The sequence below is a fragment of the Drosophila persimilis genome, unplaced genomic scaffold, assembly GCF_003286085.1.
Source record: "Drosophila persimilis strain 14011-0111.01,24,50 unplaced genomic scaffold, DperRS2 tig00000191-arrow-pilon, whole genome shotgun sequence".
NCBI lineage: Eukaryota > Metazoa > Arthropoda > Insecta > Diptera > Drosophilidae > Drosophila > Drosophila persimilis.
In genome coordinates, this window is record NW_020825298.1 from 9,967,283 (window position 1) to 9,988,580 (window position 21,298).

The following is a 21,298-nucleotide window of genomic DNA, read 5'->3' on the forward strand; positions in this document are numbered from 1 at the left end:
TTAGACAGATTTAAAACATGTTCATTATTCGCACACAGAAAATACATTCATAATTATGTTAATATATCCACCAGATATCCGCCCGCTCTATGCGCCTGCGCCTTTCTTCTTCGTCGAAAGATTCTCTGCTTCACCGGTGTCCAGATCGGTAGCAGTTTCCGTGGAATTTTTCAGATCGTTCTCCAGCTGAAACTCCGTATAAACTTCCCGGCTCCGACCCACACCCAGTTGGGCGTGGATGCTGTCCATTAGGTTGGCCAGGAGTCGGCTCTCGTTATGATTGAACAGCTCGCTTTGGGTGCAGCCATTCAGGATGCAGTTTCGCACCTCCTCCGCCTCGTAGCACATACCTAAGCGGTTGTGATAGTGAGTGATCACCTCGTCCCCACCAGGCAGTGGGAACTCGTAGTCAGTGTCCTCGGTAATGAGACGCGTGGGACACCAATAGTTGGTCATCTGTGGGGAAAAAGTTCTATAGGAAGATCAGGGAGAGATCTGTGAACACACCTTGATGCATCCGTCTTTGCCCTGGACGATGGCCTTATTGCTCAGCTTCTCCTCGGCACTCACCTCGATGTTGGCCCAGCGGTTGTGGCTAAAAGCCAGCTCTATACTGGCCACAACATCGACATTCTCCTCGTTGAGCTTTCCCGTAGCCCGCACCTTCTCTGGCACTTCCCGATACACCCATAGCGCCAACTGTATCCCGTAAACACCGAAATCGCTCGCCACTCCCCCGTAGAGGGCCAACTTGCTCTGCGATACGGGCAGTCCGAGGGTGCAGTGTACATTCTGGACGTCGCCCAGCCGATTGCGCAGGATCTGGTGGCGCAAATAGTGGTAGGCGGGCACGCAGCGTGGCCACATTCCCTCCATGAGGAAGAGACCGCGGGCCTGGGCTTTCCGCAGCAGCATCTCTGTCTTTGACTCGCTCATGCAGATCGGCTTCTCGCACAGCACATGCTTGTCATGGTTCAGCATCAGGTGGCAAAGTTCACCGTGCAACGGATTCAGGGGCGATATGTAAACAACATCTGACGTCAAGGAAGTAGGATTGTTAGTAGGATATGATCAATAGTAAGAATCCATTCAAAAAACACATTCTGAAGCAGAATAAGAGATTAGGGGACTATCTATCCCAAAGCTCTGAGCTCAAAACCCATTCTATCCTTATCAAACATTGCAGATAAGTAAGTTAGTAAATTGCAATAGCTAGCGAAGCGAATACAAGAGACAGACGGACTTCCACTGAATGCAACTGACTGCAGATACAGCGGGAGGGAAATCATTGATTCTAAATACTCACCAACGCTTTGGCACCTGGCCAGATCCTCAAAGCTGGTGTACACGTTTTTCACTTCATATTTGTCAGCAAAGGCTACGGCGTGCGAACGATAGGCGGCCGCACAAGAGACGATCTCATGGCGGTGCGGCGGCAGGACACTCAAAGCGGCAGCAAAATCATCTGCCATAAGGCTGACCGGCGCTATTCCCCACCTCAAAGTTTTGCCGTCGTCCGGTTGCGATTTGTAATCTTCCAAGTTGTTTTTGGAGTTGTCACTGTTGGATGCGTTGTCTGTGTTGTCAGTACTTCCATCACTGCCGCTGAATCGATTGATGTGCAACAGTCGTGGGCGTGGCCTGCACATGCTAGTGTAGACGTTGCCTCTGCTTTTGCTGTTGTTGTTGTTGTTGTGCTGGATGACTCTGTAGTGGTGGCGGCTCTCCGAGGCGAGTTGTCTGGACGAGCGCTTGGCGCGAAAGGTGGAGAGTGCATCTGGGGGAGACGTGGGCCGGGCAGAGATTAGTCACCTTATAGAGTGAAAACTACGACAACTCGCAGTTGAGTTCGGTTGCGACTTTGTTGTTTGTCGCGTAAAACACATTTCATTCATACAATCGAACGTTTTTCCACGAATTGGCGAAATTGCGGGTGTTTGTTTGGGTCTCGGCAACCGGTCCCCGGTGTGGTTGTTGCCTGGGTTGGGATTGGTATTGTATGGACCATCTACGTCGAAACCAAGACGACTGGGGCATTATGTGGCGCTGTTTAGTGCGTCAGTTCCTCCATAATTAGTCATATTTGTTTAGCATCAAAACTTGCGATAACTCGCAGCGGATCGGATCGGATCGCATCGCATCGGATCGCAACGAATCGGGTCTGGTTTTTGTTGCTGTTGCTTTTGCTTTTGGCCTGGTCCTGGCCAAGTTAGGCGCTACCTGGGCCTCGCACTTTGCGCCGCGTTCTGTCCGCATTCGAATTTCACTTTCTTTTTTAGAAACTAAGCATCGGACTGTTTGTATATTTATCACTGTACGAGTACTCTGCTGTACCATGAGGGTACCTAAGCTTTGCTGAGAAAGATGGTCGGTGCTTTTTCAATGGGAGAAATCAAGGGATTTGTATCTTATTCAACAACGAGAGAGATTCCCAAGAGAGACGTTTGATTATGTTCAATATTTGTTATCGATTACTACAGAAGGATATGTACTTGTAGCTTATCCATTATAGGCCAAATCATCGCTCTTTACTATCCGATTTATAATCGTATTTCTATTGTATCCCATCCTATAGCTTCTACCTATCGATCGCCAGCTAGAAGGAATGAATGTTTAAGTGAGTTCAAAGTGAATGCTTCCATCTGTCCATCTAGGTTATCTGTATCCAACTATCTATCGTCTCAGGAATATCCTTGGAATTCATGACTGGGAGATTGGGAGAGCATTCAACATTCCCCATTTCATCTCGGGGAAGCAGCCACCTTTCGCAGCTTATTTCACTTTTCAATAATTCGAGTGCGTGCAACAATGTCCAGGGGTACGTCGAAGTGGACTGCTGGCAGCGCAGCGTAGCCCAACACCAAAAACCCAACACACATGAAAATTTGTTTATCTAATTAGCGATGCACCGGGCGACAGCAAAGACAGGCCGCCGCCGCCGCCGCTGCCGCTGCCGCGCTGGTGGCTTCCACTCGCCCCAACAGTGCTTTTCACCTGATTTGGCATGCATGGCAGGTGCTGTGGCCAGTGGCGGGCACGGCAAGTCGATGGCCGTAGAAATTGCCCTAACCCAAATGCAAAATAATAAAAATATGTGTGAGACCCGTCATTCGAATGCTTTTGAGAGGTGTATTTATGGTTAGCCAATGAACGAAAGTGTTCTTTGGGTGTGCAGACTCAACAAAACAAGTAGGAATGCCATTGTCGATGCGAGTACTTCGATTTTGACATACCCATTAGTCAAATTTACTTTCCGAGTTGTACTTGCGAGTAGAAAGTTATCTAATTGGCATGCAGATAAGGCAGATAAGGGAATCGGGATATACGTTTACAATGAGAACAAAATACAGTAAATATATGGCAATTCTGCCAAAGAGAATCCGTTTTTACTGCTGGCAACGCCATAAACCACAAATATACACCGTTTTTGACATTCTGGGCGTAATATTTATTTAATTAAGATGATAGTTCCGTGGATAACAGCTTTACAACATTCAAATGGATACCATCCTATTTTATAGTGCAATGTTTTAAAGTCCTTAAAACTTTAGTCTCTGATATCCCTGCTATACCGATCATCCAGCAAGTTACATAAATCTTCACAAATACAATATACCGCATGGTCGTCTAGCATTATCGGGTATAAACAAACTCTCGCCAGTTGCCGGAAGTGTCTCTGTATGGGGACGAGTGCGAGTGTGTGCGTGTGGGTGAAATTATGCGCCAGTGAAAGGTTGCCTAATTTCTGTCATTAAACGACACGAGCACGAGCTGGAAATCCAACTGGAGTCGGAGTCGGAGCTGCAGATTCAGTTAGAGCAGGAGGAGCTGTTGGAGCAGGAGGAGCTGTCGGAGCTGTACGAGCCGGGCCATAGATGACAGCTGGAGCACACAAATTTGCCATGCGTGCGTCTTTTGATGACTCTTTCCACAGAGAGCGACGACACGGCCGGAGACAACATGTTCATTAAAGCCAGAGCGGCTTTGGCAGCATCTCCTTCGTGCACCGACAAAGCAAATAAATACTAAAATTTGCATGCCTGCAACATAAATCGTCGCAAAATATTAAACAAGTCAGCAGCAACAGTTGAAATCAATAAATTTATTGATACAATTTACACGGCTGAGTGGGCCTCAGCCTCAGCCTCCGCCTCTGCCAATAGCCTCCTAGCACAAGCACAAGCAACAGCAACAGCAACAATGTTTGCTTAGTGGCAAGTTGCAGGCTTCAAGTTTTGCTGGCAACATGCAACACAGCCACATGCAACACATGCGCTAATTAAGGGGGGGGCCGGGCCGCAAACCACTGGCGGGGGTGCCACTCGACACTCGGCGATGGCCTTGCCTCAGAAACAAGTTAATGCGGCTAACCAAGACCAACCAAGTGACCAACTGACTGAGGAAATTCGTTTGAATACGCTTTGTACGGCGGGGGTGTGGGTGGAGGAGGAGGACAACAAATTGCCAGAGAAGGGGAATGGAAATGATTTGCCAAGGCTCTATCCTTAATTTGAGCGGCAAAATAGTTTCCAATTATATAAATATGTAATTGGTGGCACTAATTTATGAGCCCCTTGGAATTGTCCACCATCACATCTTTTTCCGCTTTTTTTCTAAAGGTTGAGAGTCCTAGCATACAAAACTCAATTCTTCATATCTTGTAGGCATTCTTCTCAAGTCTTGAGCTTCACTAAAGAATACTAAACATACATACATACATATGCTTAATTTTGAAAAAGAAAGTGGATTGATTTCCAAGCGCTTGTTATTCAGTACAGTACCCATTGATATGGGCATACATTACGGGTATGCAAAGGCAAAGCCATTCTAGGTTGTGAAAGTCATGTGTCAAGTTCGTTGCCAAAGTCTTTTGATTTGCAATTTTTGGTTTCTGCTTCGTTTATGTTGCGCCTTAATTGACACCATCATTTTTGTGCACAAGACAAAGGAAGGCTTTGAGGCAAGGCACATCAGCACCTGACGTGTTTCGCGTGTGCGCGTCTCCGTCCCCGTCCCCCTCACACTCCTTTCCTGACTCCTCACACCCATCAAATACGCACACGCCCATGGGGCAGAGGAGACAGCAACAACAGCGGCAGAAGCAACAATTGACAGCCAGTCATGTCATGACTATTGCCAATTGCTTTTGTCTGTTGTTGCTGTTGGCTGTGGCCCGAAGCTCTTAACATATTTTACGATTTGTGGCCCCAGGTAGAAATTTATTTGGCCACAAATTTCGGGTGTTTTTTTATGCAACCGACACGAAAAAAAGCGAAAGTCCAGAAAACCGTTGCGACTAAACAGAACCAACATCTTCTTGGGAAACATGGGCCAGGCAGCTGAAAATGTGAGGCTGACTTGACAGCGAAACAACTGCAGAAGCAGCAGCTTTCTTCCATGCACAGGGATCCCTCCTAAAATCCGCGTTGCAGGAGGAGGTGGAAAAAGCTATACAGAACTCACGTAGACCAGCATTCCAATCATTCCATTCAGTTCCATATCCAAGCAGAACAAGATTCCCCCCCAAAAGTAGTATTGCATCTACTACTACATATTCATGTGGATATTCGCTCCTGTAAAACGGTTTAGAATGTGCTCATTCGCGTATGGGAAATTTGTACAGCGAATCAACGTATCATTCGTATCATTAGTGTCCGAATGCTAAAAATGGTCCAGGGGAACAGAAAATTAAAGATTCGAAAGAATATTTACAACAAAACCTGCGAAAGGAACTTCAACAACAACAAAGAAAACCACACCACAAGCAACAACAGCAGCAGCAACAGCAGAGACTTCAACAAAAGCTACTTTAGCAACAACAAAATACCAAACAGGCAGCACAACAACAACTACAAAAAAAAAAGCGAAAAGACGACAACTTTGGTGACGTCGCGACGTCAGCGTCGACAGAGACAGCAACAAGTGCAGACTTGTCTGGTGGTTCGCTTGCAGTCGCTGTCGCAGCCACAGGCAGCGTCGCTGCCTCTTTTAACAGTTTCGAATTTGAGTTTTGGCCAAGACAACGCGAAATCAGTTAACAAACGGACGCGATTTGAAACGGATGCACTGGCACCAGACCAGAGAGACTAGAAAACCTGAAGATCCTCCATAAAAGTCCCCGTCAGAGACGAACGCCGAACCCCAAGCCGAAGCCGAAGCCAAAAGCCAAAGCCAAAGTCGAAGCCGAAGCCGTGCGAATGTCTGTCGTCGGTTCAGGTGTACGAATAAGAAGCTCCCAGAGCCACCTTGGCCGTCGCTACGAGTATCTTCATCGGCCGCGTTGGTCGTTTAAAAGTGAAATTTACTGAATGAAATGAAATGAAATGTTTTCTTGAAAGCCCCGTCCTCAGTGCCCGAGTCCGAATCCGAGCCCGGCCATTTTTGTGTGGATCGTATCGTGTTTTGTGTGTTTGATTATTGATTTGTGACAATTGTCAGCCAGGAAATGACTGCAAATTAATCAAATAAGAGCATTCACAAAAGGATTATAAAACGAATACAAGCCCGAAAGCCGAAAATAGAGTTGAGAATCATCGCTCCTCAGCGACCTGCATTGAATGGTAAGCTGTTTGCCAGAAACCAGATGATGTAAGATCCTGCTTAGATTGTGTAAGGCAGTGAAAGTGAGTGAAAGAATTAGTTGATGAAGTGAATGTGGTTCTGGTGAGGTTGGAAAGTGAATGATGGCTGTTTGACAAACGATCGTTGGACAGAATGAATCTTTTTATTAAGTGCGAGTGTCTTTAAACTAGGCTGGAAAGGGAGTTTTCCCTGCTTTAAAAGTTTGTGGCGTGACCTGTGATCTGTAGAAATATTTGTTGGTAAAAATGCCGAACAAATATTTTCACACTGCTTCACTTCCCTCTTGATCGCTTGACAGCCTGCACAATCACTAAACGAGCTGGAATGGTCGCTAGAGATCCTGTTTCGATCATATACACTATATGTGGGAGCACCTAAAATACTGTCTAAATGACATGATGAGAAGTGATTTAAGATCCTGTTTGAACATTTAAGACCATGTTTGATCATTTACGATTGTGTACAAATCATGTCTGATCGCCCAAAATCATGTAAAACCATAAGCATATGATTGGTTTACACATTTGAATAATCAATGAAGATTGCTTTACAACATGTTCAGCTCATGTATGACCACCAAAGTTGATGTACGATCAGTAAAAATCGTATCAAATCCACAACGTACGAGCAATTAAAAGCAACAAATATGGCTAGGGATAAAATACGATCGCTGCAGATCAACAAATACCAGATCGTTGAACCAACATTCGCTGAAGATTGATGAGTCAACCTTAACATAACGATCTTTATATGGATCATGTATCACAGCTAACCGTATCCATTTCAGCCTTGGCTATGAAGAACTGCACGCCAGTCACGACTCATTTTTGACCATTACCATGCGATCGCTCGTTGACCGTTTTCACGCATTTTCCATCAATCAACTCGCGCTTTTCAATGGTCCATCGGGTAATCCGTGAGTGCGGATGCTGCACATAAATTCCCCTTTCTTTGCCAGCGAAATCGAATCTTTCTTTCTCACTTAACGATATTTGCGCACAGAATTAAGACACTGCATATAAAGTTAAGCCGGCGCTTGGAGGGAACAAACAAATGGACATCACTCATACGCAGTGTATGACGCCAATAGAGAGGGAGATGGAGTTGAAGCGAAAGGGAGACCCAACAGCTACTTGATTTTCCAGGCACTCCTGCATCTCGGCACATTTATCTTTCACTTAAAGTGAAGATGACATTCTTTAAATGAAATTAACTGCCGGCAACAAAAAGCTGCAACTGCAACTGCGGCTGCTAATGCTTGCCGCTGATGCTTGCTGCTGCTGAGGTTGATGCTTGTGATGCTGATGCTGATGCGATGCTGTTGATGCTGTTGATGCTGCTTCTGTTGCAGCTGCTTTGGCTGCAATTAGTATTTGTCTTTGGCTAATACGCTGCCATGTTGGTATGCATCTCAGTGCGCCAGTTTCTTGCAGTTGTTTCTGCTGCTCCTGCTCCCCATGCTGTTTTTTCTTGACCAGTTGTCGTCGTTGTTGGTTTTTATACCCTACAAGACAGTATTCGGATTTTCGGCAGAGGTTTGCAATGAACAAGACGGAAGTATTATATATTCTTTCTCAGCAATTGCAGCTTTGGCACCTGCGATAATTGTTTTTATATTACTTCGCTATATCCTAAATCCTATAGCTGCCCAAAAGATTCTAAATCGAATGACTTTATCACATATGTATCTTTAATAGAAACCATGCACCTGAAAGAGTATCTAAATCGCCGGCCCTTGAATTCATTCAGTTCTTCGTTTTGTTGCTTTTTGCTTAACGCATAAAAAGTGTCGCGCACTTGAATGAATCTCTGGCTTTGGCTTTGGCTTTGGCTGCAGCTTCGGGTCTGTCTCTGGCTCCGACTTGGTCTTTGCTTTGCTTCGGTTGTTTGTCTATTTATTGGTCTGTTTGTTTGCTCATCGGTCGGCTTTTTGTGGCTGCTTTTTTTCACTCAATGGCCTAAGCCGGCCACTTAACAGCTGTCGCTTTGAGTGCATCTCTCACTCCATCTTTATCCATCGCTCGCTGTCCCTGTCTCTGTCTCTGTCTCGGTTGAGCCTTTTGGGTCTGTTTGCTGTGGGCACCCGAGCACCCGGGCACCCGAACAGTCCGGCAGCCAGTAAGCGTTTGAGTGACTGAGTGGTGGCTTTTAAGAGACATCAATTGAAAGTGCTTGGAATGCATTTATGATAGCGGGGGAATAAAAATGATGTGCTCGCATACTTTGTACGATGTGTGGGATGCGTTTGATTGGATGCAACCCGAGTGGCATCGGGCGGGCCATGAAAGTTGATTTAACTTTGGCTGGTTTTCAGTTTAGCAAATGCATTCGGATACCGCCTAGGGTTGTAAATCCTAAAACTTGTGAAAGGATTAATTGCGATATCTAGGAGTATCAGTACTTGGACTCCACAAACGACAGAAAGTGCATTTGTGTTTCGAAATATGGCTTTACTTTTTACTTTGCTCTTCTTTAAAAATATAAAAAGAAAGAGAGCACAAAGTGTGAGATTCGTCTAGCCTTTAATGGGTATTCTTCTCCATGGAACTCTCTTTGGTACTCTTTTCAGGAGTTCTCTGTATACATTATATTCAAGGCCAGCAATTAAAAGCCCCAAAAAGAGTTTAACACGCTTGCGGTACTTATGATTGTATCGGATCATCACATAATACCCTATCATAACACTCACTTAGCTGGCAACACATTTCACTTGTCATGTAAACACAAAGTGAAATAACACAAAAATTATGAGTAATTAAATGCATTACAACGTGACTCTGACTTATGCAAATGGGCTGTAACACAGTAGCTAAAATTAAACAACTTACACGTGAGTGGACACTGAAGAAAACAGGCCTAACTTACAGAAGCACAGATAACCTTAAAGACTGATTGTTCACAGCTTTGAGCTGTATTTACTGATCAAATTTTACTGAGAATTAAATTTAGCCACATCTGGAAAAGGTAGATGGGATTTTCTTCAGAACCAAACAAGTTTGTCCCACAAAGACTAGGTTTCATTCGAAATTCAGAAAGTGATCTATTACTGACAGGTTCTAAAAGGCAAATAGACATGATTAAGACCAAGGCGCTCCCTCCGTTGTACTCCAGTCATTGTTTCTCTACGGTTTTTCCCATTTACAAGTAGACCTTAAGTTTATTTGAGCTGTGAAACGTCACACAGTGACAGCAGCTGTTCTGCGGGTAGATTTCTTCCGGAAAATAAGGTATAAAAGAGCTCTGGAGACAGTGAAAGTTATCACAGTTTCAGTTTGAACTTGTAAACAACATGCGTTTCCACTTCTTGATTGTCCTCTTTGCCCTGCTTGCTGTGGTTGCTGCTCAAGGAAGACTACAGAGACCTCAGGGAGGATCTCGGGGCCGTCCACAATTTGGAAATGACACTCTCTCCTACAACAGCACCGCCGCAACCACTACTGAGGCCAGCAGCACCTCTACTGAGGCTGCCTCATCATAGGATGTACACATAACCACTACCCAAACCTCAAAGTGATATTAAAAAAAGTTATCCTACAATAATCAAATGTTCCACACATTTTTCGTACAAGAAACCAACACCATATAGTCCTTAGGTGGATGCCAGGGTATTGGGAATACGAGTGGGTCCTAGGACTATGGGGATTTGTCGGGTTTGAGCTAATAATTAATCATTCTATTCCGCTGTTGGGTCTTTTTAAGTCACAAATGTTTCTTTTTCTGCGTTGCAAACAGCTGGTATTAACAATAATACCGTCTGCAAAGGGTAGTCAAATGTAGGCCTATTTCATAACTCTAGCCGTATGTTGTTATAGGAAGCACTGGTACATTTGTATTGTTCATTTTCCGGCTGATAATTTCGGGGATTCATTGCTCCCAATACTTGGAAATAGTTTTTGCGAAAAGCAAAACAAATTATATGCAATTGTATGCCACTGCAGCCACTGCTGCCACTGCTACCTCCCCTTCCTGATGGTTTCCCCTCCCGCACGCACTCTGGCCCCCGTCAAGGGGTTGATCTGGATGCCGAGATGCCGTCGGCGAATTTTATTTGATTTTAATTGCTGCCATAGCAAGATGTTTGCCATTTAATGGCTTTATTTATGCGTGTAGTGATCAAGTTAATTTTTACGATTGCCGCCGAGCGACACAGCCATGGCAACAGCCACGGCAAGAGCCACACAACAGCAGCAACCGTAACAGCGGCGACACCGGCTACAAGAAACCCGTAGAGCCCGCTGCAAAATAAATGCAAATTTTCTTTTATGATCAGAAATCACAAGTTTCACTTTCGATGGGAACGAAATGCAAGCGCAAGAGCAAGCCGAAAAAAGTCAGTAAATTTCAGAAGGAAAGAAAAGACGAGACAAAAATGACAAGCAACTGCGGAGAGCAGGCAAATGATGATGATAAGAAGCCCTTAGGGCATGATCGCAAAAAAGAATCGGAGAAGTGGGAAGCGCAAGACCAGGCAGAGCGAGGAACAGCGGGAGAGGTGGAAGATTGGGTTGGTTTTCTGCAGTGAAAGATCAATACAGTGCAAGTGATACACGAAGAGCAGGCGATTGCCAGTGGTATGAAGATCAGGAGAGTGGAAGTAGGAGGGGTAGAGCTACGGTGCGGAAGAAAGGTTCAGGTACAGTGAAGAAATGAAAGGAGTAAGAGTGCTACGACGCTTTGGTCAAAGATGCCGGCGCCCGCCCAAGTCGTGGGTAGACGTCAGACCCTAGTCAGAGTCGCCGTCTCCCCAGAGGGAGTCTGGTTTGTCACGTCACCCTGACCTGCCTGACCGCCTGCCTTCGGTCCTGAAGTGCCATAAATTATGAATTAATCGTTTTAAAATCTTTCATTCAGGAAATTACAGTTCACAGAAGGATCGTTGCAAAGCAAAGGAGAAACCTTAGCATACGAGTAGGTTCTTCAGTGCGATGTAAGATTGTTTAGGTTAGGCCCTTTTGGGTATTGATAAATGCAAAATTTTGTGAGGGAATAGTAATATTTCTCATAATTGGAAATATGTCTGAAGACTACTTAAATATAGAACCAATAAAATATTTCCCTGAAATGATTAGAGTATAAAATTGTTTGCCTGGAGCCATAAGGGATAGATGTTTTTCCGGTTAACGGCAGAGTTTTTTGCGATGATTTTAATGTGTTTAAAATTGTAACAAAGATTAGTGTAATCTTTCACCCTTAATAGATCGCATTGTGAATGTTTTCAATTACTTTCAGAGCAAAAGTAAGCTCCTATAATAATAATTATGCCGAAATTACCCCGACACTTTCTCTCTCTCTCTCTCTTTCATCATCAACTATCAACCACATCTCAACAATTTATAATTTACAGCGATTTTGATTAATTTATTTTAGATAAATAAATATTTAAGTTAAGTGAAAGGTCGAATTTCCTCGCTCATCAGCAAACATGAATCAATTTTTATGGCCACCTGAATATAGACATGTAGGCACCATTTCGAGTAAATTAACTTCCCAGCAATCTCGATAACAACCTGTTAAGAGCGTCCATTGAAATGGTAGCTGGCTTACTTCCTCATTCACGTCCGTTATCCAATACTTGAGAATACACTTGCAATGGTCCAACGACAGTTGTCAGACAATAAATTGCAGAGATTGTTCGGTGAACAATCGATCTATAGGCATATTAAATCATCATCAAAGCCATAACCGAAACACAGCTCTACAATTTACGAAAATATTCCAGATAACAGAAGAAAAACCGACGGCGATCAACGAACCGAGCCAAGATGATGATCAGTAAACGCCACAAGAGCAACGATTTGGTTACGATACTGTGTCTGGGCTGCTCCCTGCTGCTGCTCCTCTCGGCCGCACCCGTGGTCCACTCAGCCGGCGGAGTCTTCGAGGTCTTGGCTCAATCAACAGCGTCAGAGACGGAGGCGACGGCGACCACGACCACGACGACGACGACGAAGACAAATGCCAGTCAGGATGAGGTTGGTCAGCCACAGCCACAGCCACTGACGCCCGGTGCGACAACAGGTGAGCAATGAACCGCAACACACAAAAAAAAGAGAAAAATCACACACAAAAATGATGAAAAAATGAAAAATATGAAAGATTTGCACTTTGATTTTGTTTCACCAACATAATTGGGAGAGCAGTGAGCGGAGGTCCACCGGGGGCGGGGGGCGCTATTTTAATGGCCAGCATTAGGAGATCAAACAATTTTGAACGCAATCATGCGAGGCATTTTAATGCGAATGAAAGTGAAAATCGTCTGGCAACATTGTTTCGTGGTTACTGGCAATTATGCAAGGATAAATGGGATACAGATACGAGCAGCCGTACATGCACTCAATCAGATTGGACTGCCGTGGAGTGGATTGAACTACTGGGTGTAGGCAGGCGCCCACCCGAAATACCCCAGACAAGATCCAAAAGGATGGCTGGCAAGGGCGAGCTGACGCTTGAAATACCCTTTCCATCCACCAGGTTTTGGAGCTGGATAATCGGTTCTTTTAGTTAGGAAAAACCCCCCTAGAGACAAACATAAACAAAAACAGAAAACGTATAAAGTACCAAAAGCTGTTGCGTATCGATGACGCAGATGAAAAGCGACAGAGTCAAGACCAAGTCGCTCACTCCGTTTGTACCCCAGTCATTGTTTGTCTACGGGTTTTCCCAATTGCAAGTAGATCTTACGTTTATTTGAGCTATGAAACGTCACACAGTGACAGCAGCTGTTCTGCGGGTAGATTTCTTCCGGAAAATAAGGTATAAAAGAGCTCTGGAGACAGTGAAAGTTATCACAGTTCGAGTTTGAACTTGCAAACAACATGCGTTTCCACTTCTTGATTGTCCTCTTTGCCCTGCTTGCTGTGGTTGCTGCTCAAGGAAGACTACAGAGACCTCAACGGGAAGGATCTCAGGGCCGTCCACAATTTGGAAATGGCACTCTCTCCTACAACGGCACCTCCACTACTGAGGCCAGCAGCACCTCTACTGAGGCTGCCTCATCGTAGGATGTACACATAACCGCTACCCCAACCCCAACATGATAATAATAAAAGTTTTCCTGCGAGAATTGAATGTTTTCCCTGAATATAATTCGAACAAGACACTTGCGTTCCATAATCCTCTGGTTGATGGCAAGATCAAGGCAACAACTTATCCTTTTCCAAGCTTGTCATACCCGCTCTTTCAAGGGTATAAAGAGCAATTGCTAGAAGCAGATCAAGATGCATGTCTGGCCATTTCCGCCTAGACCAACTGCAGGTCCTCACGTTTGGGATCTCTTGAGAGCTCCGCATGCCTTTGTCGCTGCTCAAATGGAAAGCGATTTGTCTGGTTTTAGCTAATAATTTATCAGGCCTCCGCATTCCTCGCCGCCACCGCCACCGCCCGTTGATCAGTCAATCAAGCAAAACCAAGACAAGCCCAACTTCAGCCCAATCCAAGACAAAGCCAGAGGCAGAGCCAGAGCCTGAGCCAGAGTCGACTTCTCTTTGTGTCTGTCTTTATGTTTACTGTGTGGATTGCCTTGGTCGTGGCCCCAAGTGATCAACGCCTGTCGACAGCCGAAAGTGATTGCTGCCAGGTGGGCGTCGGGATCAACATAGACACGCAGAGTCCCAGGCTGTGTGGCAGCTTGGCCTCTGACTCGGGCTTAATTAGGAGCCTCGCAGAGAGGAGCTAAACAGCTCCACGGATCTGCGAGTGAGCCCCAATCTTCCACACAGACTGCGGGCATTAAAATCAATTTATGCACGGACAACTCCACAAGATTGAAGTCAACCACGAGGGCAGATTGACGAGTGTCGCTGCCAAGGCACGATTGTCATGATTGAGCTCAAATGTGGTGCATTGGGGATTTTCTTTATTCGATTATTTCGATTTCTTTATATATTATTATATATATATATATTATATGTATGTGAAAATTGCTGAAGTCCTCGGTCCGTGTAGATGAATTCTTCTTCAATAAAAGGCAGGATAAAACGTGTAGCTATTCATGCTATGAATTTATCTTTCTCTTGCTGGAAAATTCAGACTATAGGCAGACGAAATATCTATATACTTTACGCCTCAGAACATTGCCCTCTCTCTCGCTTCTATATTCACACTATTGGGCCAAAGCATTTCTTTGTACCAGATCTACTCCTAGAGCAACTCTCGTTGTGATGAGGTGAGCAACCAGGATGCCCACCAATGGCCAAGTGACGGGACAAAAACATTTGTTAACACTTTAACGAGTTATGATTTGGCCTGGCTCCGACTCCAAGCGCCGGCTCCAGCTATAGCTCCTGCCTTCCGGCCATTCGGGGACGGTACTATGTGTGTGAGTGTCTGGGGGAGCAAACGAGTGTGTGTGTGGGAGAGCTGGAGGCAATTAAAGTTGCACATGTAAAAGTAAATTGATACGGCACTCAATCATCTCCATATCTGCCTCTTCTCAAACTCATTCACAGCTCCCCGACTGGATCACAACAACAACAACGAGTGGCGACCGTTGGGACATGGGGATCCGCTCCAAAAGGATCCCACCTACGACTATAGTCCGCCCGCCCTGGACAGAGTGCGCTATTGGGCAGAGAACAATGGCACCGGACAGAGTAACCCAGAGGCCAGGAAGAAGGAGTTGCCACCGGAGGTGTTGCGGAACAAGACGAAGAGCGAGATCCTTCTTCTAGGCGTAGCCAGTGAGCGGGTGAGAGTGCCACATTCGCATTCCTATCCGGGAATGGGTTTGGGACAGCAGCTGCAGCAACAGCAACAGCAGCAACAGAAACAACAACAGCAGGCAAAGTATGCGGCTATACGAAGGAGTTACTATGCTCCGCCGCAGCAGCAGCAGTTGCAACAACAAATTCAACAACAAAATCAACAATTTCAACAACAGTACACACAAAAGCATCAACAACATCTACAAAATCCACAGCAAATCCATTCACAAAGCCAACAACACTCACAAATTCAACAACAGCTGCTACAAAATCAACAACAACATCAGCCTCAATTTCAACAGCAACCGCAGCAGTACATGCCGCCCACGCATTTGATGCCACCGCCCATGATGATGATGAAAGCTGGCTCTGGCTCTGGCTCTGCGCCGTCCCACATGGAATATCGTCACAGCATGATGGGGGGAAGTCCGTTATCTATTTCGGGTTCACCCAGCATGAGCACCTCCTACATGAGCCACATAAGCCACATGAGTTCACCTCCACCAAAGCAATCGATGACCTCATCAATGGCCTACCATCCGCCCTACACCTCCTGGCACACCTCTGCTCCCTTTAACGGCATGTCAAGCATGCCACCGCATCGCTTGAACTACGCCGATGCCCACCACCAGGAGTCCATGCAGCACTACAGCTTCAGCTCCAGTCCCCACCAGACGGTTAGCTATTCACCCAACTCCCTGACGGGACATCTGGGTGGCTCGAAGGCGTCTCTGAGGAAGCCCTGGCTTCACGAACTCCTGCAGAAGGAGGTAGTGCTCAAGCCGAAGGTAAAGCCCACAATGCCGGCCACCAAGTACCTGATGGCAACGAGTAAACCTTATCAGTCCCTGCCGTCGGCAGGCTATGGCATTAGTTCCACGCGTCCACCGATGGCCTACGCACCCGTGACCTTTGTGCCGCAGACCAGCAGCAGCTCTGGGTTCCGACCGATGCTGTCGACCAGTCCAACCAATTCCACATCCATCTCCATGCCAATGACCACGCCTACGTCTCTTCCCATCTATCTACGCCCTGAACCCACCAGCAGCACCACCACCACGACGACGACGACGACTACGACTAACAACCGCCTGCTGATCCCGCAGACGAGCAATCTGGCCCAACGTCCCACAGTGGCACCCGCGCCGGAATCCACCACCGACTCGCTCTTTTCGCACTATAGGCAGCCGCCCAAGGCTCTGCTGGGACCCATGTATCTCATCATCGAGGGTCACTCCAAGGTCAAGACCTATGGCCAAAACGAACTGGACCCCCACAGTCCGAAGATAGTGCCGGTAATCTCTAAAAGAGAACCTGTAGTCCGTATCGCCGATCCGAATGAGAAGCGTGGGACAGTGGAGACCTTTCAGGTCAAGCATTTGCATACGAAAACAACGCCAATGACGACCACCACAGAAAGGCCTTCTACGACAACCACAAGAAGGACGGTCACCAGTTCCACCACCAAACCCACTCCAAGAGCAACCACTTTGAAGACGACTGCAACAACTTCTTTACCTCCATCGACAACTCCATCTGCTGCTCCACCATCGACAACTCCATCTGCTGCTCCGCCATCGACAACTCCATCTATTCCGCGGCCATTGATAATTCCATCTACTGCTCCGCCTAGTGGCGTCAATGATCTGCTCAGCCTGTTGGACAACATGTTTGCCGATGTCCATGAGATTGCCTCCTCGACAACTTCACACGCCTCAGTCGCGAATCCAATCCCAGCCAGCAGCACCATGAGCACCATCCTGAAGCCAGTGAGCACCAGGCTGCTTCCCCAGCAGCCAGAGCCTCGTATTGGCAGTCAGGCAGGCAGTATATCGAGTCTACTGGAAGATGATGAAGCTGGCGAGGATCTGGGGTCAGAGATTGCCACCAGCACGGAGCTGTCGCTGCGGGCAACGCGTCAGGTCTTTGACTATGATCAATTGCCCGAGTCGAGGGTTAAAGTTGGGGCCACAGTTACAACCGACATTGAATACAATGACGACGATAATGATGATGAGGAGGAGGATGAGCTGGAGGAGTCGGGTTTCGATGATGAGGCTGCCACCTCTGCCAGTCAGCACGAGGCGAACGAAGAGGCTGAGGAGGATGAAGAGGAGGACAACGAGCACAATCTACTCAAACGCATCGACAGGTTCGTGGATGATGTGGACGATGGAGAGGATGATTTAGAGGACTTGATTGAGGGCCTGTCTCCAGACGAAGATGATGAGGAGGCCGACGATGCGGAGGGAGAGGAGAGACGACAGCAGCATTAGCCTAAGATAACACAATTTTCTTAACTGCGCTCTATACCAAATCTATCAGAAACTTTTCTTACACTTAATTGTTTTTGTAAATAAGTCAGCTTTAACGGGAGGAGAACCGATCTGTATCTGTATCTGTATCTGTATTTATTTGTTGTTAGTTGTTAGGCCCTGCTGACGTCACAATGTGACTGAAATGTTAGTTACAATTAATTTGAGAAGGATTTTGTATTGTATTCTACAAATTCAATTATTGAAATGTTTGTTTTGTAGTTGTTAGTGCAATAAAATAAAACATACAAAAATATCCGTTAACAAGTGACATCAATTCGAGAGATAAAATACATGTCAAACAAAGTTACATTTAAGACGAAAGCTCTTTTTCAAATGCTCTCACGCGATCGCTTTTCCGCGCTCATCACCGCTATCATTGGTCAGGGGTGTTTCGATATTTTTAAATGAAAATGATTGCTTTCAATCCAAATGCAAGGTGAGTTAGCACAGCGAGGTAGAGAATTAAGGTCTTCTTAATCAATCTGCTATGAATGGCGCAGCCATTACTATAAGATTGCTATATCATATATATAGTTGCCATATGAAAGATCTAATCTGTAGCATATGGAATTATCGAATTCAAATCAGATTACATTAATTCCAAGCGCCAATCAAAATCTTCACGGCCCGCGATAAAAACGATTATATGTTATCGGAGCTATCGACTGATCCTCACGCTCACTGTGCAACGAAAAAATGAGTCGTAATTTTGAATAGCCCATTCAAAGAAAAAGAGGTGGATTTTACCTTGCATACGTTTTATTTTCTGGGCCGTTTCGCCTGTTGTCAGTACCCTCTTTTTCCCTTTTCCTTATGTACCGAAGGTGTAGTTACCGTGTAGTTGCCATGTAATATATTCAGCAAATGTAAACATTCGAAAAACGACAAACGCACACAGTGAATAAAACGCCGCCGCAACGTTCTCTTCTGGCACCCCCCGTCGTGTGCGTCGTGGGTGAAGACAACAAACAAACAAACAAGCAACAAAGTACAAATTAAACTAAATTGTATGCAAGGTGCCCGAAAATACACGTAAATAAATTAATAGTTTAACAAAGAGTGTTTTGGTGTGAAGTCAAGTTCATGGAGCTTCCAGTGAGACGCTAAAATTAAGTGAGAGAGCGTGAAACTTTTTTGTTTACGATCCACCGATTGGATTCTTCGCTTCACTTTCGCTTTTGTTGGGGGGAAGGTTTATGAAAACCGTAAATGGGGCACCCGGCCCCCAAATGAAGTGTGCAGAATTGCAGTTCTGCGAAACGGAACTTACGAGATGTTCACTCATAAAGAACAGTAAAACCAGAACAAAAGTGACAAAAACAATGAAGAAAAGTGACCGAAAACACGTGCTGCCAAAGTTTATGACTCAATTTCCCCCCTTTAGAACTGGTTTCGTTCTGATAAACAGTGATAAAAGTAGAACAAAACATCCGTGATCAAGTCTACCCATGATAATAATATCGTTTTTGCAATTCAAATCGCATTAGAGCGTTAGTTAATATAGAAATATAGATTAGTGAAACTATCTCTGGCAGCTCTCTTCAGCCATCAATGTGTTGTGCGTAATCAGATAATGACCAGCTATATTCGAGCATATAGCGAAAATAACCTTGATCCGAGGACAGACGCAGGTCTGAGGAAACATTTTCGAAATGTGACGCCGCGGCGGCGTCGTTGTCTCTTCCAAAACAAAACAACAAGCTAATCATTGGTGGCCGAAGCTGTTGATACCCTTCCCTCGATCCATTGTTTCCTTGGAAGCTACATATATACATATATAAAAACAGCTAGAACTGCAATAAGAAACGATTGGTGGGAGAAACAAAGACGATTTTTGAGCGAAGGTTATTTGATATTGTGATCGGATCTTAGAAATGTTTTCGGTAAAAAGAAGTTTATATGCAAGGTTATATTATACACAATAGGGATATTGATGGTGGATCTGCGTTACCAATATCCATTCAAGATCGTAATACCTTTTTGCAAGCAGGGTATCACAAAAACCAAACAAACTTCTATTGCCAAAAACCTGTTCGTGCTAAACAGAGGAACAGAGAAAACAATAGAGTGGGAGAGAGAGGCAGAGCAAACAATGGAGAGAGAGAGAGAGAGATCTTTGTATACTTGTATGTGAACCTGTTGGAAAAACAAATTTTCTCTCAATCCAATAGGAAAATACCAGCTGAGCTTTTATCAGTCGGCGGCGGCAAATGTCAGACTGCCGCTGATAACACAACATTTAGACGTGCTTTTCCATTGATAAGAGAATACGAGGAGCCGGCAAATTTTTAATGTTTTATTTGCTTACTCTCGTGTCCGTGTCTTTTGTGTGGGCACGCATCCGTTTTACGATGTAAGAAGTACGAGTAGGGGAAAACATTATGATTGCGAGTGTGTGCCCTGACCAGACATGTCTGGCGGCGGAATGCCTCCTGGCAACATGATAAGAGTACTGAGGGTACTGAGTACTTATGCAATCAGTGAACCGCTCCAGCTGAATGATAACCTTTATCATCAATGCTCTTCGATCCGCAGCTAAAGTTGATGAAAATGTTTGTATTACTGACCTACTTATCGCCGCCGCTGCTGCCCGTAGATGGAAGAGAGTTCTTCACCATTTACAGGGAACCGGTTCACTCGGACTGGCGACTGTAGTAATTAGCGGAGTTCGTAGAGGCTGGAATGTTTGACGATGTTAAAAAAGCACAGAAGGAAAGGTCGCGTCATATATTGCATTTCAATCAGCTTTAGGTTTTTGTGTATAACTGTGAACACTGGCTAGGGGAATGATCTTTTCAGATATATTTTGGGGTATAGCAATGCAAAGTCTATCAGGGAACAGAGGATATGATCAGGGTATAGTACAACATACTAACATATCAGATATTCGATAGCATACCACAGCTGTAGGCAGTTCATTCTTATCTGGAATCAAATATTATGTGTAGAGTATAGCACGATAAGTGCTTCAGTTAAACACTTCAGTTCTGCCCCTCCTTCCATGGCCTCCTCCAGCCGTATAAATATAAACCGAAAGTTCAACAAACTAAGCCTTAAACCGCAGAAGCAATTCGATGCAGGTTCTTTTCTCTTTCCCAACATGCGGGAGACAATTGAGTATACATATAGGACGCATGTATATAAACGCGAGTAGTATTTGTAACCCGTACGTGTACGCATGCTTTACTGTATCTGTCCTCTACACCCGACTTGTAAATTACTCATGACTCTCTCGCCCTGATGTGCCATGACGAGCCTCGCCGACTTCTCCATGATGTTGCGTCACCATGACTCGACTTTAATCATACTGCATTCTGTATATATGTATAGGGACACGAGGAATATGTAAATTCTTAGATATTGTATGCACTTGTGTCGTTCTTTCAAGTTGGATCAGTTCAATGGACTGAAACTGAATGATTATGTAAAAGTAGTGCGGGAATATTTTAAAGAAACAGTTTTGCTAAAGAACAAATTTTGAAACAAAAGAATTATGGATACAAATCCATCATCTGTATGCAAGTCTGCTATAACTTTTCAATCTACAGTTCATTCATTATCCTCGCATTATGCCTTCTTTATGCAATAAACGATAACAAACTACAATATTACTCTTGAACTTTGATATACTAAAGATATCCCCAGTATCTTAGGCTATCAGAATATACCTTTAGGCATGTAGAAACGTTTATATAA

General features: G+C 45.0%; 3 protein-coding genes across 4 annotated transcripts in view; 2 read left to right on the plus strand and 1 right to left on the minus strand.

Annotated features, from left to right (window-relative positions):
- Positions 1 to 21,298, minus strand: part of LOC6589241 (trans-1,2-dihydrobenzene-1,2-diol dehydrogenase) — a 23,165-nt gene continuing 1,867 nt past the window's right edge. Inside the window, exons 2-4 of the mRNA XM_002014697.2 lie at positions 1,307 to 1,777; positions 508 to 1,034; positions 1 to 456 (exon numbers count right to left, since the gene is read on the minus strand). Of these exons, the coding sequence (XP_002014733.2) occupies positions 88 to 456; positions 508 to 1,034; positions 1,307 to 1,777 (1,367 nt within the window). The 3' untranslated portion in view covers positions 1 to 87. The remainder of the gene's footprint in view (positions 457 to 507; positions 1,035 to 1,306; positions 1,778 to 21,298) is intronic.
- Positions 12,345 to 17,560, plus strand: LOC6589238 (mucin-17). Its single transcript, XM_026988990.1, has 4 exons — positions 12,345 to 12,600; positions 15,030 to 15,399; positions 15,553 to 15,714; positions 15,745 to 17,560. Exons 1-4 carry the CDS (start codon positions 12,345 to 12,347, stop codon positions 17,558 to 17,560), a joined length of 2,604 nt encoding a protein of 867 aa, XP_026844791.1.
- LOC6589755 (diacylglycerol O-acyltransferase 1) overlaps positions 18,476 to 21,298 on the plus strand; it is a 10,599-nt gene continuing 7,776 nt past the window's right edge. Inside the window, exon 1 of one of the 2 annotated variants that reach the window (XM_002014692.2) lies at positions 18,476 to 18,634. The gene's annotated coding sequence lies outside the window, so the exon portion shown is untranslated. The remainder of the gene's footprint in view (positions 18,635 to 21,298) is intronic. The other variant, XM_026988789.1, reaches the window with a different exon arrangement.